Source organism: Cariama cristata, unplaced genomic scaffold (assembly GCF_000690535.1).
Source record: "Cariama cristata isolate BGI_N322 unplaced genomic scaffold, ASM69053v1 scaffold14690, whole genome shotgun sequence".
NCBI classification, from domain to species: Eukaryota; Metazoa; Chordata; class Aves; order Cariamiformes; family Cariamidae; genus Cariama; species Cariama cristata.
In genome coordinates this window covers 31,127-49,705 of record NW_009594193.1, presented here as the reverse complement: position 1 = coordinate 49,705, position 18,579 = coordinate 31,127, and the positions used below count along the sequence as shown (strand labels likewise).

The 18,579-nt window shown below is 42.1% G+C and overlaps 1 protein-coding gene across 1 annotated transcript in view; it reads left to right on the top strand.

The window, feature by feature from the left end:
- Positions 1-1,754: 1,754 nt before the first annotated feature.
- The window catches only part of LOC104159327 (zinc finger protein 462-like), a gene marked incomplete at its 3' end in the record, with an annotated part of 44,067 nt that continues 27,242 nt past the window's right edge, over positions 1,755-18,579 (top strand). Inside the window, 6 exon segments of the mRNA XM_009697212.1 lie at positions 1,755-1,974; positions 2,581-8,072; positions 8,952-9,116; positions 10,905-11,008; positions 14,165-14,283; positions 18,434-18,579. The exon segment at positions 18,434-18,579 is cut by the window's right edge and continues 18 nt beyond it. Coding sequence (XP_009695514.1) covers positions 1,755-1,974; positions 2,581-8,072; positions 8,952-9,116; positions 10,905-11,008; positions 14,165-14,283; positions 18,434-18,579 — 6,246 coding nt within the window.

Genomic DNA, 18,579 nt, shown 5'->3' with positions numbered 1-18,579 from the left:
TGTTTGGCTGAGATGAAAGGACTAAGCTTGGGGGATGGGTAGTGAAAACTGGATGATCTGCTTTTCTGTGAAGTGCTCTAAATGCAGGAGTCGTCTGCTCCATGGAAAAATTTGTTTTCAGGTCTAATGGACTGTGTTAAAGGAGACGTGGGGTGGGGCTTCACTCACTGCTGTAATTTGATCCAGAGCAGATAGCAACCTCTTCCACACAATTTGGTCTGGTGCTTGCACATAAAAGCTTGAGTATCTCGATTATTGTAACTTTGTTAGCTGAAAAGAAGCTGGTGCAGCATTCATTTTCTTTATTGGTGGTGGGAGGGAGTAGGGGGAGAGAAAGAACGCAGTGCAGTCTGCAAAGTAATGTAGGTAAATATGTGGAGAGCCTCTATGCTCAGACTGTCCAGAATTTGACTTGCTAGAAGTTTATTTTAGCAGGCTATCAGAAGCAGCATTCTTTCATATAAAATCCTGATGCAGGTCTCTTGTTTCTGTGCCCTGATGTTTTGGAGCTTTCTCCTCACTGTGGAAGTAGCTTCATACTCTACATACAGTAAAAACATGGAATTTTCAGTGCTTTGGGCTGCCCTTGTGTCTTGGACCTCTGAAATCTCAGTGTATCAGCCTTTCCCAGCACAGCACATGGAAGCTTAAAGAAGTAATTCCTGTATTAAAATAGGAAGATTGCTTTTGTGCCTAAGTACTGTACAGGGTAGAAGAGTGGAAGTCTTTTGTCTTGCTTGTGCTTTGTGTCTCCTCTCCTTCATGGCCATGCGTAAATGTACAACCCTCTGTTGCAAAATTAATTGGTCACAAGCTGAACCACCATACTACCTGTTACTGTATCTCATGTTGCTTTGTTCTTCAAGGTATGCAGGGCTTTTGGATAAATCAAGGAAGTCATGTAGTCTTTGATTCTTTGTAACTCCTGTTATCGTTGTACTTTTTCGGTCGTTTTTCCGTATTCCCTTGCAGACCTTTCCTTCCTCCAGCCCTCTCCATCTCCCAAACTGCTCATGCGCAGAGGTCATGTCCCTGGAATAGGCTAAAATGAAACTGTAAGCATTTTAACAAAGAATGGAGATGCCCTTACAGAGCTTGGTGGAAGTAAGTCAGAGTAAATCGTTCTCCCTTGGGTTCATGTAGCTGCATCTCACCTTGCAGTTATGTCTAGGTTTTCCACCAACGTCAGGACTGATACGATGTTGAGAAGAAAGGCAAGTTGCTTCATGTGAAGGATTTTGATCTATAGTAGTGAATCAGGCAGGATTTGGCAACTCTCAGGAAGGTTAGGGTGGGTCTCATAAGGGCAGAAGCCACTGTCTTCTGATTGTAAATATCAATGCATGACTGGGAGTAATGTGCTGTTTCTCTAGCATGTGGGTTTTGGTCTTTGAACAAAACAAACTTCTGAACAACAGCCCTATCCTGTGTAATGGAAAAGCCAAGAGGACAAAGTCCATTGAATCAGTACTTACTTCTCAGAAAGTTGACTGTAGAGTTGAGTCAGCAACTTGTGAGCTACCTAGGTAGGACTTCATGTGAATCTCAGTTGATGCCTCTTAATATGATAAGCAAAGGTTGAGTTTTATGCTGCAGTATTCGTGGAACCTCTGAAAATGACTGAATCATCATAAGCTTGGTATTACCTATTTTCAGGATTTGTTACAATGGCATTGCTGTAAAATTTATCTCTTTCTTCTTCTCCTCTGTTTTTCTTGCAGAATTCTCTAATGTAAAAGATCATAATCTGAACCATGGAGGTGCTGCAGTGTGATGGCTGCGATTTTCGAGCTCCATCTTATGAAGACCTAAAAGCTCACATTCAGGATGTTCACACTGCTTTTCTGCAGCCAACTGATGTCTCTGAGGAGAGTCCTAGCCAGCCAAGGTCTGGTTCCATGAATGCTAGCAACCAGACTGAGGTTGAATTTTCTTCTGTAAAGGATGAATTTGCAATTGCAGATGAAATAGCAGGTAAATCTCAACTCTGAGATTGATCTCATCTCTAAGATCTCAGCTCTAACCTTCTATTTTATATGTGGCTTATTTCAGTGTGTTTTAGTTTCTACTTTTAATATGATTTAAAAAACTTGCATTATCTTTATTGCTGTGTCAGCAAAGCAGATGTCTGATTTTGGCCGTATTAGTTCTAACCATGGCTTTTTCTGTAAATGCAAGCATGGAGTATGATTTTATTTCCCAGCTGCTTTTCATGTAGTTCTTCGTATTGCTTTTTGATTCTCAGGTTTTCATGGTTGTTCTTCACTACCATGAACCACCTCAAAATTTTCAACTTTATTAGTGTACTAACTTTCTTTTTTTTCCCCAAGAAGGATATTTGAGAAATTACCTATCCCAAACTGTACACCACTGTCATGTATATGTAGAAATTATACATCGTGGTAATTTTTCTGACTATTGTCAGATATGTAGATCTCACTATAAATAAGTGAGGGAATCCTGGTGTGATTATTATCTATATAGGATGTGGTTGCATTCTTATGCATACAGCATGGGTGGAGGAAAAGTCTCTTTATTTGATTTTATTTATTTACATATACACCTTAATTCTCATTTTAGGGCAAAATGCAACAAGTCAGATGGGGACTGGAAGTTACTATAGCCAGAGCCAGACTTTCTATGGTCAGCACATGGCTCCAAATCCTAAACCAACCAACAAGTTTTTCCAGTGCAAGTTCTGTGTGCGTTACTTCCGTTCCAAAAACCTCCTCATAGAGCACACACGCAAGGTTCATGGAGCACAGGCTGGGGGGAGCTCAGTGGGGCCACCAACTGCTAGTTCCCTAAATTACAACATCATGATGCATGAAGGGTTTGGCAAAGTTTTCAGTTGCCAGTTCTGCACCTACAAGTCACCCAGGCGTGCGAGAATTATTAAGCACCAGAAAATGTATCACAAAAACAACCTGAAAGAGAGCTCAACTCCTCCTACTGCTGCCGCTGCTGTGTCTGAATCAACGTCTGCTTCTGTGCCAGTGCAGGAACCCTGCAAGGAGCTGCCTGCAGAGGTGGTGGAGCGGAGCATTTTGGAATCCATGGTCAAGCCCCTGACAAAGTCTAGGGGCAACTTTTGCTGTGAGTGGTGCAGCTACCAGACGCCTCGAAGGGAGCGCTGGTGTGACCACATGATGAAGAAGCACCGCAGCATGGTGAAAATACTGTCAAGCCTGAGGCAGCAACAAGATGGAACCAGTGCACCTGATGTACAGAGTAAGAGTGCCCAGAATGCCTCTCCAAACTCTAATTATATCTCCATGAATACAACAGGACGTGAGATGTCGAATGCTATTGTCTCAAACTTCAGGAGCTCTATGGGTAATTCCCTTATCAGGCCCAACTCTTCTACATCTTCCAAGTTTTCTTCTGTGTCTTACCCTCAAATGAAGCCTAAGTCACCTCACAATTCGGGCATAGTTAATTTGTCTGACAGATCCCGCTATGGAATTGCTGATATGACGAATTCTTCTGCTGACCTGGAAACAAGCAGTATGCTAAATGACTCCAGCTCAGATGAAGAACTAAATGAAATGGACAGCGAGAATGGCTTGAACTCCATGGATCACCAGACCTCAGGAATGTCTGCAGAGCAGCTGATGGGATCTGATGGCAACAAACTATTGGAAACAAAGGGAATTCCCTTTAGAAGGTATATGAACAGGTTCCAGTGTCCTTTTTGCCCTTTCCTGACAATGCATCGCCGAAGCATTTCACGTCACATTGAGAACATCCACCTGTCTGGGAAGACAGCTGTGTACAAGTGTGATGAATGCCCTTTCACCTGCAAGAGCTCGTTAAAGCTTGGTGCCCACAAGCAATGTCACACAGGAACAGCATCAGACTGGGACACTATGAACTCTCAGACTGAAAGCATCGCCTCTTCTTTGAATGACAGCACAGTGTCTTACGAGAGTGGAAATATAAATGGCAGGAAGTCATCTGGGATGATGGAACCAGTGCAGCCACAGCAACAACAGCAGCAACAGCAGTCACCCCAGCCCCATTCACAGCATCCATACAAGTGCACAATGTGCAACTATTCCACCACAACTTTGAAAGGCCTCAGAGTTCATCAGCAGCACAAGCATTCATTCTGTGACAACTTGCCAAAATATGATGGACCGCCATCAAACACACCACAAGAGAGTGAGGCAGATGCTCACCCCTCTGCCAGCACAGTGAAGAAGAGCCAGACCTCCATCCTTGGGCTCTCATCTAAAAATAACTTTGTTGCGAAAGCCCCTCGGAAGGTGTCAAATGACTTCCCTTTAGATCTCTCTCCAGTGAAAAAGAGAACTAGGATTGATGAAATAGCGAGCAACCTGCAGAGCAAAATCAACCAAAACAAACAGCAAGAAGATGCTGTCATTAATGTCGAGGACGATGAGGAAGAGGAGGAGGACAATGAGGTGGAGATAGAAGTGGAGTTAGACAGAGAAGAAGAGCAAACAGAACCAATGATAGAGGTTTCCAGTTCTTACGCACCCCAGCAAATGTGGGGCAGAGAGGCTAGTGATTCCCAGAAGGAGACAAACTTTAGAAGTATGCAGCATGACTACAATTCCACCAATGGAGCGGAGATTGAGCTCACTTTATCTGAAGATGAGGAAGATTATTACTCTTCTGTCAGCATGAAGGAGCATCAGAGCCCTAATGCCTCTGTTCTGGGGAGCCAGTCAAACATATATGGTACTGATCAGAGCAATGAGAATTCAGAGTTTAATGACTCTGGCAGGCTTTACTATTGTAAACACTGTGATTTCAGCAACAAATCTGCCAGGAGTGTTAGCACCCACTACCAGCGAATGCATCCCTATATTAAATTCAGCTTTAGGTATATCCTGGATCCCAATGATCACAGTGCAGTATACCGGTGTCTTGAGTGCTACATTGACTACACAAATTTTGAAGACCTGCAGCAGCATTATGGAGAGCATCATCCTGAAGCTATGAATGTACTGAACTTTGATCATTCTGATCTGATCTACCGCTGCCGCTTCTGCTCTTATACAAGCCCGAATGTTAGAAGCCTGATGCCACATTACCAAAGAATGCATCCCACAGTGAAAATTAACAATGCAATGATATTTTCAAGCTATGTTGTTGAGCAGCAAGAAGGGCTGAACACAGAGTCTCAGACACTGAGAGAGATCTTGAATTCTGCTCCAAAAACTATGGCAACCTCCACCCCCGTGGCTCGCGGGGCTGGTGTGCCAGCTGGTTTTAACAAAAGTGCCGCCAAGAGTTTTAGTCCTGAATGTGAAAATCAGAAGGAACCTTCAGTCAATACTGTGGTTGTTTATGACTGTGACATGTGTTCATTTGCAAGCCCTAACATGCATTCAGTTCTGGTGCATTACCAGAAAAAGCACCCTGAAGAAAAAGCATCATATTTCAGAATTCAGAAGACCATGCGTGTAGTCTCTGTTGACAGGGGCTCTGCCCTGGCTCAGATGTCTTTTGAGCTGGGGACACCCGTCTCCCCAAAATTGTCCAACTTGGCTTCTCAACCTCCACCTCCCCCACCACCACCCCCAGACCTTGCTACGGAACTCTACTATTGCAAACACTGTTCATACAGCAACCGCTCAGTTGTGGGAGTGCTTGTCCACTACCAGAAAAGGCACCCAGAGATAAAGGTCACTGCCAAATATATCAGACAGGCACCCCCCACTGCAGCGATGATGAGAGCTGGTGAGCTGCCACCTGGTATTCAGAGGCCACCAGTGTCAATGCAGCAGTTGAGCCGGGGTGGATCTGAGACCTCTGTGAATCCTCCCGAGAATGAAATGTTCTTCTGCCAACACTGTGATTATGGAAATCGGACCGTGAAAGGCGTGCTCATTCATTATCAAAAGAAGCATCGTGACTTCAAAGCTAACGCAGATGTGATTAGGCAGCATACAGCCACCATTAGAAGCCTTTGCGATCGCAGCCAGAAGAAATCAACTGGCAGTGTGCCTGCTCATACCTCCAGCACTGAACGGGACAAGTCAAAGCTGAGAGCCCTCAAATGCCGGCAGTGTAGCTACACATCACCTTACTTCTATGCATTGAGGAAGCATATTAAGAAAGACCACCCGAACCTGAAGGCCACGGTCACATCCATTCTGAGGTGGGCATTTTTGGATGGCTTGATAGAAGCTGGTTATCACTGTGAATGGTGCATTTATTCACACACAGAGCCGAGTGGTTTGCTTGTGCATTACCAAAGGAGACATCCTGAGCATTATGTTGACTATACGTACATGGCAACTAAACTCTGGGCAGGTCCCGATCCTTCCCCTCCTGCCCTAGTGATGCCAACAGAGATAAAGACCTATAAATGCAGAGACTGCATTTTTGAAGCATCTTCCATTTGGGATATTACTAATCACTACCAAGCATTTCACCCTTGGGCCATGAATGGAGATGAATCTGTGTTGTTAGATATCATTAAGGAGAAAGATGCTGCTGAGAAATCCATCCCACAGCCCGATGAAGCTGGGGCCAGGATGGATTCTGAAGACCAGATAACAACATCACAGATGGATCAGGATGCAGAGTGTGCAGAGGATCCCAGCCTTTCCCAGGAAAAAACTGTCCAGCTGGCTTCTGCAAACCCTGCTATCTCCTCCACTCCGTATCAGTGTACAGTGTGCCAGTCAGAGTACAACAACTTGCATGGCCTCCTGACACATTATGGCAAAAAGCATCCTGGCATGAAAGTGAAAGCTGCAGACTTTGCTCAGGATATAGACATTAACCCAGGGGCTGTATACAAGTGCAGACATTGCCCATACATTAATACACGTATTCATGGCGTTCTCACACACTACCAGAAACGGCACCCATCAATAAAGGTCACTGCTGAAGACTTTGTGCATGATGTGGAGCAGTCAAATGATATTGCTCAGAATGATGTGGAAGAGACAAGTAGGATTTTCAAGCAAGGCTATGGTGCTTATCGGTGCAAGCTCTGCCCTTACACCCATGGAACACTTGAGAAGCTGAAAATTCACTATGAGAAATACCACAATCAACCTGAATTTGATGTTTTTGCCCAGTCACCACCAAAGGTGTCTGCCTCGGTGGAGCCAGACATGGTGACTGAAATCAAGGCTTCCCCAGAAATTGCTGCTGAGGATGTTGGAGAGCTCTCTGTGCCAGCACCTCATTTCTCCAGTTCTCATTTAGTGTCTCATACAGTTTTCCGGTGTCAGCTCTGCAAATACTTCTGTTCTACCCGGAAAGGGATAGCCAGGCACTACCGCATCAAACATAACAACGTCCGGGCACAGCCAGAGGGCAAGAACAACCTCTTCAAATGTGCTTTGTGTTCGTACACCAACCCTATCCGCAAAGGGCTTGCGGCACACTACCAGAAAAGACATGACATTGATGCTTACTACACTCACTGCTTAGCAGCCTCCAGGACGGTAAGCGACAAACCCAATAAAGTCATCATTCCATCTCCTCCCAAGGATGACACTCCTCAGTTAAGTGAGGAGCTGAGGAGGGCTGTAGAGAAGAAGAAATGCTCACTTTGTTCCTTCCAGTCCTTCAGCAAAAAAGGTATTGTGTCCCACTACATGAAGCGTCACCCTGGTGTTTTCCCTAAGAAGCAGCACGCGAGCAAGCTGGGTGGTTACTTCACTGCCGTGTATGCTGATGAGCATGAAAAGCCAATTCCAGCCGAGGAGAGGAATGACTTTGAAAAGCCTGAGGTGGAGACAGAGGCTCAGGAAATTGAGTGGCTTCCCTTCAGGTGCATAAAATGTTTCAAGCTGTCCTTCAGCACAGCAGAGCTGCTGTGCATGCATTATACTGACCACCACAGCAAGGATTTGAAGAGGGATTTTACCATACTGGGAAGCGGCACCCGCTCTCAGAACCCTGTCTACCAGTGCAAGCATTGTGATACGAAATTGCATAGCACGGCAGAACTGACTGCACACTTGAATGGTCACAACGAGGAATTCCAGAAGCGTGCCAAACGTCAAGAGAGGAGGAAGCAGCTTTTGAGCAAGCAGAAATATGCAGATGGTGCTTTTGCAGATTTCAAACAAGAGAGGGTAAGGATTTGTGTGTCTGGTCTCTTTCCCTGCTCCCTGCCAGGGAGCCCACTAATGCCCACTTGCATGTTCTCTTTGAGAGCCAAATGACCACAGGCTAACGAATGACTCAGCATGCCAGTGAGCTCCATAAGTCAGTTACACATTCTGCTTTAATTTCCTGATCCATCCTCCACGTCTCCCTAGGTTCTGTAGGAAGCCCTGCTCCTTCCTACTGCTTCCTTCAGTATTTTCTTTATCTTCTTGCCTTCCTCCCACCCTTCTGGAAGGCCATCTGTATCTGACAGTTACTTGTTCTTTTGTGGCAAGGCTGATGTACTTTGTTGCAGATTCTTTACAAAATGTCCCATCCCCCTCTTCAGTGTACCTCTGAATAACACAGTGGTTTCTTTCTCAACCTCCTCTCTCTCTCTCAGTACTTTCTCTGATGAAGCACTCAGATTCATGTCATGTTAATACTATCTGTAACTGAAGCTTTTGGCAAGTGCCTCATAAGCAAAGACCAAACTGCTCCTTTTCTTGCCCGCTTACCCCCTTCCTTCTGCTTCAATTTGAAGTATACTTGCTGTGGAAATGCTCTGCACAGCTGTTGGGGCAGCCCTCCTGTCTTGGAAGAGCACAGTTTCAGGCCAAACTGAATGGTCTTCTAGAGGACCACTGTTATGCAGAAACTGCAGGTTTGTCCTGTACAAATGTCTTGTCCACTTATTCTGGAGGCATTAATAGATGTCAACAAAAATCGACCTTGCAGTTCTGCAAAACAGGACGTGTACAAATGTACAAAGTGTAATTTCCCTTCAGGTGTAAAATGTGGTCTATGTTCCTAAAAATGAGATAGCAAAGCATATTTCAGAGATTTATGCTTCTGTACTCAAACAGGCTTTTGGACACTTGGAAGATGTTTCAAAACTTAAGGAAAGGAAAGTGGTTGGCTACAAATGCAAATTTTGCGTGGAAGTCCATCCAACACTCCGAGCCATCTGTAATCACCTTCGCAAGCATGTCCAGTATGGCAATGTCTCTTCTGTGTCAGCTACAGTAAAGGTAAGTATTTTAAAAGGGTGACTGAAGGTGACTGCAACTTCTTGCATTGTTTAAAATAAAGAACTTGTTGAAAACCTATGGAGGGCTCTTGTGAAGTTGAATGGGTTTTGAATGGGGTATTCCAGTTCAGCATGATGTTTTAATCTAACACTAAGTTTCTGAAGTGCATTTGGTTGATTTTGAGATGTTTTAACTTTTTTCCACTCTTGATCCAGGGGCACGAAGACTATTTAATTCTCATTTCTTCTCAGCCACAAAGGAGTTGATGTCGTTGATGACCGAAAGACTTGGTTTATGAGCAGGAGACTTTCTCTCAGCTGTTCTGGGCTACTTTTCTGCTTAGTTAAACCTTAAAAGAGCTGCTGGTTTTCTTTTTTTCATTTTTCTTTTTTTATTTTAATTTTTTTTTTTAAGAAGAGGAAGTGTGCACATGCAAATGTGCGAAGTTGCTTGTGGTACACCTTTCCACATGAAATTTGCACACTGGCTCCAAACAAAACATTCAGTGGCCAGCTGAGCCAGTGCTCCCATTCAGGTGATTAGGTGTAAATGTGTTATTCCTTTCTCCCTCTGAAAGGGAATGCCTTCTAGGACATCTCCAAGGGTAGGTCATGCTCCACAACCTGATTTCCAGGATATCGACAGGGGTAGTGAAAGTGCAACAAGGTGGTGGGAACTAGCTGTGTATTCCTCCTGATGCTGCAGTGAGCTCTTGGCAAAGATTCCTGATGCCTGCATAAAGCTGCTTCTTTCGTGATATAGTCTGCTTGTTGTGAGGAAGCAGAGTCCTTCATAGCCTAACTCATGCTACCCGAGAGAGCTGTCATTGCCCTACCACTGGCCTTTCTTCACTTTAGCTGGTAGTACTGACAGATTCAGATGCTTCCCTCCTAACAGACCATGTCCTCATCTCCTTGCTACTCAGGTGAAGTTTATGTAGTGTCAATGCTTTCTTTTGAGTAAATAGAAATTTTGCAGCAGGGATCAAAAAGCTGAAATCCATGACCGAAAGAATGGGATGGAAATACTCTTATAGAGTATTAAAGTTGCTGCAAAAATGCATGCTCTAGTTAGAAACGGGAAAGGAAAGTTAGGAAAGAGAGGAGAAAAAAAAAAAAGGACGACTTTTCCTGTTTGCTTTTTATTTTTATAGAGGATTCTAGGGTCTTAGAGTTCTGGCTTCTTTCTTGTGAATTTGACACTGATGGACAAAGTCTGCTGTAGACTAGGCTACTGTGTTAGTCTGCAGAGTAGTTACACTGTAAGCTAGAGCAAAATAAACTAAAATGAACCTTCAAGTTTAGAAGATTCATGTCAAGACTACTGAAAGATAGTTCATTCGATTTCTTGTCTTTTGCATTATCTGAGGCAAATTTGATCAAGGAGTGAGGTTCTTTTTTTTACATATGCATGTATGTATACAGTAGATATAATTAGGTTTTTCCCTTCCAAGAGTAGGCCCTTTTTTTGGAAAGCCATTGGTGTGGAGTTTGTGTAGGGATATATTTAGAAAAATAATGCAGTGGGAAACCTAGGTATTATAACGAACACATGGGAAAGACTGAGGGGCAGAAGGGAGAGAGAATTGATGGCTTTGGGGGGGTATGTGTTTTTTAGCAGGAAGCTGAAGATTCTTCAAACACAACTTTGATGGAGGGTTGTGAGGGAACCAAAGACCCTGGCATTGTGGAATTTACAGAAGCTGAATCTGGAGCATCCTTGGAAGATGAAACCAGGCCTGGGGGCTACCACTGCAGCCAGTGTGACCGGGTTTTGATGTCTATGCAGGGTCTACGATCTCACGAGAGGAGTCACTTGGCTCTGGCCATGTTTACCCGGGAAGACAAGTACAGCTGCCAGTATTGCTCCTTTGTCTCTGCTTTCAGGCACAAGTAAGTTGTGGCTTTTATTTTTGTTTTCAAAAGCACAAACTAGCACTACTCTTTTGTAGGTTGACATTGAAGAAGGGCGCACTCAACTTGATCTTGAGCAACACTTTTCTCAGCATTTAGGTATTTTCCATCCTACAAAATCTTTGGCCATTATGAGTTGCTATTTATAAAAGGTTGCATCTTTATATCTTGAATTTATTTAAGCCCTTTTTGTGTGTGTGTAGGGGAAAAGCATGCAAGCAAAAAGATAAGATTTCTTTCAGTAGGCAAACAGTGAAGCCTACCACTTACACGGCCTTGGCAAATGCATGAGACTTAACAAGCCAAGAAGAGGAGAGAAAAGTATTGTCCTTGTTAATCTTGCATCTATAAGGAGCTTCTGCTGCATATAACTACCATGTTTATAATTGCTACAACTCTTTGATGATGGAGTTTTCATTTCTAATGTTAAATAACTGTCATAAACTTACCTTAAAATTAGATTTTTTTTTTTCTTAATTATGCTATGCAATTTCAGTCCACAAATACTTCAAGTTCACACCAGTGTGGTATAGTAGGGACACCCTCAGCCTGTTTCCTTGTCTCATGTAGCATGTAAAAAATACATAGTCATCGTTAATAGTCACATTTCTTATGATTTGTTTCCCTAAGTTTGACTTTGTCTGAAGCTGGGTAGTTTTTAAAATTATTTTAATCATAATCATATATATATGGCATGCCCCTTAAAAATGGTGTTTGTGGGATATTTTCCACTAGCAACTCGGACTGAATCACAGATACATGTTTTCTCAAATTTCTGGGGAGAGAGCTGCTTAATTACAGTTTTAACAAAAGAAAAGAGATCCAGGTGCTCATTTGGTGTAGGCATTCATATCACTGTCAGTAGTGCTCTTAAATTTGGTGAAGATGTCACTGATTTGCAATGAAATGCATGTGGGAGAGAAATCATGATAAAAAGCATTTTTTAACTCCTTGTGTTAAAAGCAGGATTTCTGCTAGTGTCACACTGTTGCAAATTGGTGCCACAGTTCAGTCTGCCTTGTTGAAAAGGTCCGTGGGACTGAGCCGCCAACAGTAAGTAAGGGACTGGAAGAAGGATGGGTACTGTTGGCTGTATCGCGCCCTGCTTTGGCAAGGCTGACAGTGGGCGATGCTCCTACCTGACATAGCTTACAGAACCTGCTGTTTGCCTAGTAAACTGGTTTGCTTCCAAAATCAGACTTGTGTTGAGTTTGGTCGCTAGTCACTCTGTTTCCTACCTAGGAAGTGAATAAAGTTGTGTCCTACAAGTAGAAGGATGGGTAAGTCAGAAAGTGGTGGATGGCAGGGAAGAACTCTACAGGTATCGCCTAACTTGATAATAGGTGGTGTTGCTGTTGTTGAAGTTGTCTGCTTCATCTTTTATTTTTTTTTCTGATGCAGTTACTCTCTTGGGAGATAAAGTCTGAGAAAGAAACTAAACCAAATGTTTAAACAGCCCACTGTTCTCACAAATCTGACCGAAACTTAAAAACCTGCCTTTGGAAGAATTCTGCTGGCAAAGTCTGTGGTTGTGAATATAGTTTTAATTATTACTGTGTAGAATGCCTTAAGGTATATATTTAGAACAGCTTGATATGTATTATATACATCCTTGGCAGTCTGCTTTAATTGTTAAGTAAGCTCATTCCCTGTCAGCTCTTTAAAACAAGTTTTGTTCTATGAAGTTTTCACTGCAATCGTTCAGTGTCCTACTCATTTGGGAGGTTTTTTTTTCTCAATTCTCTGGAAAAGCTGTCTATTTTATTTTGCCACAAACTCCATCCTGGATTTCTGTTAAATTGTATTTGTGTGAAGTGGCCCTGAGAGGAGACATAGGTTCATTTTTCATGTTTTTTTCTGTCATCAAATCTTTGAATACACAGACTTCAGTGTTAGCTCTTGTAAACAGGGATTTCTGGCTCAAGCTCTTGTCAGTGTGGGACTAAAGATCCTGTGACAATATTGCGTAGTGTGAGAGGGCTGGAACAACTGCCACTTGATCTATGTGTTGATATTCAGTAAAAAAAAGAACAGGACAATTTAGGGAAAATAGAAGGAAATACACCTAAAATACATCTAGAATTAAGGTAGCGGGTGGGGGGGTAGCTTTGGCAAATTGACACTCCTCCAGTGTGCTGTATCTGCCCTGTTGTTGTTTCATCACCATGCATAAGATGATGCAAACTAAGACTAGATCACAAAGCATGAATGTGTCCAAAGAAGAGGCTGTACTTGAAATGTTTACAACCCAAGCTGAAACGTCCTGCCTGCCACCTGGAGACTGTGAATTCATGGCTGTCAGCCACAGTGTAGGAACTGCAGAGTTCTGCAGGACTCACTCAGATAAAATGAATTTGATCTTCTGTTAGAAAAATGTGGAAAACATCCTTTTTTCTCTTCAAACTTCACTGAGCTGTTATGAGAAACTGTGGAGAGAGAGAGGGTTCTGATCACCCCCCAGCATTCAGGCTGTTGGTAGCTTCCCGTTTCCCTGAAGAAAGTAGAGGCTGGCCTTTGCCACCCCTTCTTCTCTTGTTGAGCTTCATGTGGAGTCTCCCACACTGTTACTTCTGAACCTCTGTGCCTTTTAATCTTTGAACTCATCAACTGCAGCCTGCTAGCACCCTCCCCAGAGCAAGATTTCTAATCTGCTTTTGCTGCTGTAACCGAAAGGCTGCCTCAGTAAAGTTGGTCAAAAATACTTCCCCTCCTCCCCTTCATCAACAAGACAAAAGGGGGCATATTTTCACAAAAATGTTTGCCAGGAGAAAAATTCTGTGATGATAATTTTACTGTTCTTGTCTGTTTCTTGTTTCTTCAACTGGTTGGTCCTTTAAGTCTGGATCAGATACAATTTTGTTTATACTAATCTTGCCCTATAAGTTTATTTAAGTGGCTTGCTTTGTGCATAACAGAATTGATGTTAGCACTGCTCCTTTTCCTCAGTTTAGATTCTACTTTATTCTGTAAGCAGACCTATTGAATTTTAAGAGAGAGTATGAGAAAGGATAGTTGAGCTTGGTCTGCCTTTTATTTAATTTAATATTGCTGTTAAGTGTGTTACTTTGCAACTGAAGGAATAGTTGAAATTATTTACTCTTTCGTGTTTCCCTTTTCTGTCTTTCTTTTTTCAAGTCTGGATCGTCATATGCAGACCCATCATGGACACCATAAGCCGTTCCGTTGCAAACTGTGCCCGTTCAAGTCCTCTTATAATAGCCGCCTGAAAACCCATATACTCAAGGCTCATGCTGGTAAGTTTTCTCTCTCAGTTTTGCAGTGCAGCAGCTGAAATGGCCCGTGTATTCTTGTTGCTCATCACAGATGCTGATTTGAACCACGTGTTTTGTCACCAAATTTGGGTAAGATTTTCAAAGACAAGTCAGAATTGGCCAGCCTACAGACCTCTTGGAATTGGTGGGAGTTTGGATAATGTTTTTGGAAGGACAAGAATTTAAAACAGTGATGAGTGCTTCAAGAACTTCTTCCTTTTCTTCTGCTTTCTTTTATCAATGAATTTAATCAATCCACATATTCTATCGGTGTCTTAACAGATTAGTGGTGAGTTTTGCTCTGCTATGTTTGTGTTTATGTTTGGGCTTTAAGTGACTCTTGGAAACGGATTGTGGATTGCCCCTTGGTTTTGGTAAAGTCTTACACTGGCTTTCATGTTAAAACCAAACACTGCAAGCTTTGGGAGTCAGGTCTGTGTGCAGCAGACTGAGAATGGCACAATTCTATTATCATACATGGAAATTTATCTTGCAAATCTCTATATTGCAGTACAGAATCCATACAAGCAAGCAAACAGACAGGCTTCTGATGAAGAGGAATTGGGGAGGTGATGTTTCATATAGGATAGGTCACCTCAAAGTGTTGCACCTTTGGTTATTAAAAAGCGTGAGACTCAGAATTTCTTCATCTTTATTCCTTGGCCCTAGACTCTTGGCGCCATCACGCATCATGCATTGAAAGGTTATCAGAAGACTGGAATAAAAAAACAGTGGCTCCATTGGATACGGTTGCGTCTTTGTGGCTAAAAGGACAAAACCACGACCCTCAAACCACAGTCCAAACGTGCACTCTGATGCAAATAACAGAATATTGACCAATCTAAAAAACTGAGAACTAGTGCAATTGTTAAAAACTTGCAAGTAGAAACTCCTGAAACAGATGACAAAGGGGCTAAAATTATGTTTCTTTATTATTTGTTTACACTGTGTCATATACTCAGCTTGGGGTGGAGGAGGAAGATGAGAAAATGGGGAAAAACGGCAGGAGGAATTTATAGCTGTCTGCTGATTAAAAAAAATAAAGGTAATTGTCACCATTGATCCAAAGGCAGTTTTCATCTATGAAAGTATAGGAGGGATTGATGGTCACTTGAACTTCATTTCCTGTATTAATTTTGGATTTCACAGAGCTTTTGGCAGGACCCTTTTCTGACTTGGATGAATATTGTGGATTAGGTTAACTTTTGCCAACCTCCTGTTCTATGGGACCATGGCATTCTGTCGCTCCTAGGAAATCCAACTGTATGCAGCAGTTCCAGTTTACAGAGTCCCACATCCTGTACAGAGGTGACATGGGTCTTTATCTTGTCAACCATAAAATAATGTTTTCTTTATGCTATTGTACAGCTGGGCTACTTTGTGTTATCTTGTTTGAACCTGCCAGATTTTTAGAGCCAAAGTTAGCATGTAACTAATATTTACTGCACACTCCTCTTCATGTAAGTTATTGATTTCTTTATTATGAATTCATGCTCTTGATTAGTGGACGCTCCTTGAAGGACCATGTTTTGCATCATACAAGAACACAATTTCATGGATGCCTAGATAGTGCTTGCACAATGACTTGTGTAATAGGGTTTCCAAAGGCTTATGATCTGTTTCTGCCTCAGTCTGTTTCCATAAAATGAATATTCATATTACAGAAAAATTGCTTGTATGTTTTTCAGTCAGAGCTTTGCTTTGTTGTGTTTTGAGTCAATCCTTCAGAAATACATACTACTGAATAAACATGTTATGAAGACTTTTCCTCAGACTCCCCAGTTTTTCAATAGCACAGTGGTTCTCTGAACCTCTCTTTTGTTCCCATTTTCTTGTCTCTTGTCGATCATCTAGTTATCGGTTCATTTAGAAGTGGAAACTTCAATCCCCCTGAATTTTTCTGAATTCTGGAGATCTTTAAAATTCAGTAAAATCCTGAAGTTTTTTACTCAGACTGCCTCTCTCCCTCGTTTTCTGGGGATGGGTCAAAATTCAGTGGACAATAAAATGCGTTCTTGCCTTAACAGCTGGTAGCAGTCAGTGTTTCTGGCATTTGTTTTTCATCAAGTATGTGCCATCTCCTTTGGCATGGAGTGGAACAGTTTACAGTATCTCTAAATAGGCTGTCTGTTGTTTTCATCTGAACTTTTTCACTTGTTCTTTTATTTTTTCTTACATTTTTGAGGGGAACTAGCATTTTCTAGTGTCCTTGCTTCATTAGCAATGACACCAGATGTGCTGCATGCACAAATGGATGATTGTAAGCCAGAGTATTGGCCCTGCTTAGTTTCTGTGTGATCTGGAACATAATACTTCGAGTACATATTGGGGGTTGAGACCACCCACTACATAAATTTTGAAATTTCTTTATTTGTATGCATATAAATATTATCATTTTATGAAATGCAAGACTAGCAGTCAAAAAAGTGCAGAAGGCTTCTGTTAAGCCAAACCGTAGCCTTTCCTCTACAATCAAATGCATCTTTTCTTGCTGATGTCCACCTGAACTGTTATGGTTGAATAGTGGGTACATTTATTAGTTGTGTCTAGACTGCTTAATATGTAATCGTCCTCTATTTGCTTTAATGTCTTGTGGTGCTTTTAAGTCAATGGTTGGTGCCTACTGTCATCCAGAAATCTCTTCTACTGACAAACCATGAGGATCTAGATCTGTGTCTCACTAGTATCTTATACCTTAGAGTTTCTATTGTCCCTATATTATCGTGTCCCATTGAGCAACTTGTTGTACATGCTATACAAAAACTGTTTTATTTGCGAAAAGGTAATGTATAACTGATATAATATGCAGGTGAGGAATGCCATTTGAAAAAACGTGTGAGACAATTTCTTGTTTCACCCTTTCAGACTCTTCAGTGATCTGTTCTCCTTCAGATATACCAAAAGAGGCTTTTTAAGAGTTTGTATTTTGTCCCTATGATTAGCATAGTTTTTCTGGAAGAGTGGGGCAAGAGTCATTTTTATGTAGGATGGTTGCTAATCTTTTCAGGTGTGCTTACTTTAACTTGCTGCAATACGTGTGTTTTCACATTCTCTTTTGGTGTACTTATTTCTGGTGTTGGAAACAATGCTGTTTGAGAACCTTGTTTGCTAAATTTGTTGAGAGATGGAAAACATGTTCTGCTTTGTTCATTACCAGAACTCCTGTTCTTTTGTTACTATTCATGAATATTTCACTCCTATATTGGTTTTGGCACTTTGTGTACAACTCATATGTGGCCAGTGTTACTCTTGTACATGGAAGTGGCACTTCGAAAACAATAACTTGGCACCTGTATAATATCACATTGTTTGTGTTGAGACAGTTTCACTTTGTGTTCCAATTGCCTCCATGCTTAATGCAAAACAAATCTTGTTTCAGGATTTGTTTCCCCTTGTTTCCTGTCTCTATTGCTTGGAATGTATTCAAAATTAAATTCACTACTGTTCATTACTTCTGTTCTTTCACTTCTTTTAGTGCTTTTTCATAACACACTTTCACATAGCCTTACAGATACGCACCTTTCTTGGTATTGCCATGTTCACTTCTTGCAGTAAACCAACCTTGACTTGGTTACCAGTTCTATGAAGATTACTCCTGCGTAATGGCAGGTTTTTCATAAGGAAAATGCAACCTTCCCCAAATGTAAATTCTGCCCCACGTCTTTTTTTTTTTTTTCAGAGGGACCTTTGTTAGCGTTTTGTAGTGTTGTTGCTTCATTAATAATGGTGCTGGATGTGCTGCATGCAGAAACAGATGACTTCACCCTCTCTAGTTGCTGTGCTCCCAAAGAAAGTGCTATAGTTAAGTGACTCCATTTTCATCGCAGAGTCTGTTTTCTTCTCGTACCATGCAACACGGTCATGCTAAGAGTCTGGTCTCTGTTTTTTGGCATCAGTCACTTTACAAGGATCTGCAGTTGTCAGAAAGCAATACCTTGGTCCATAGCAGGTGTCTGTACCCGTAGGCTCCAGACTGCTCCAACAAGGAGACGCGCATAGTTTGTTCTCTTTGGGATCAGTCTTTCGCTGAAGAGCCCATGGGAATTTTACTGCCAAGTTCAGTAAGAGAAGTATGGGGGCCCCATTTGTTTCTTTTGTGAGCTGATGACTTGCCTGTATTTCGCTCACCCAGGTGAACATGCCTACAAATGTTCCTCCTGCTCATTTTCCACCATGACAATCAGCCAGCTGAAAGAGCACTCCTTGAAAGTGCATGGGAAAGCACTGACACTACCAAGACCCCGCATTGTCAACCTTGCAGCCTCACACGCCCACCAC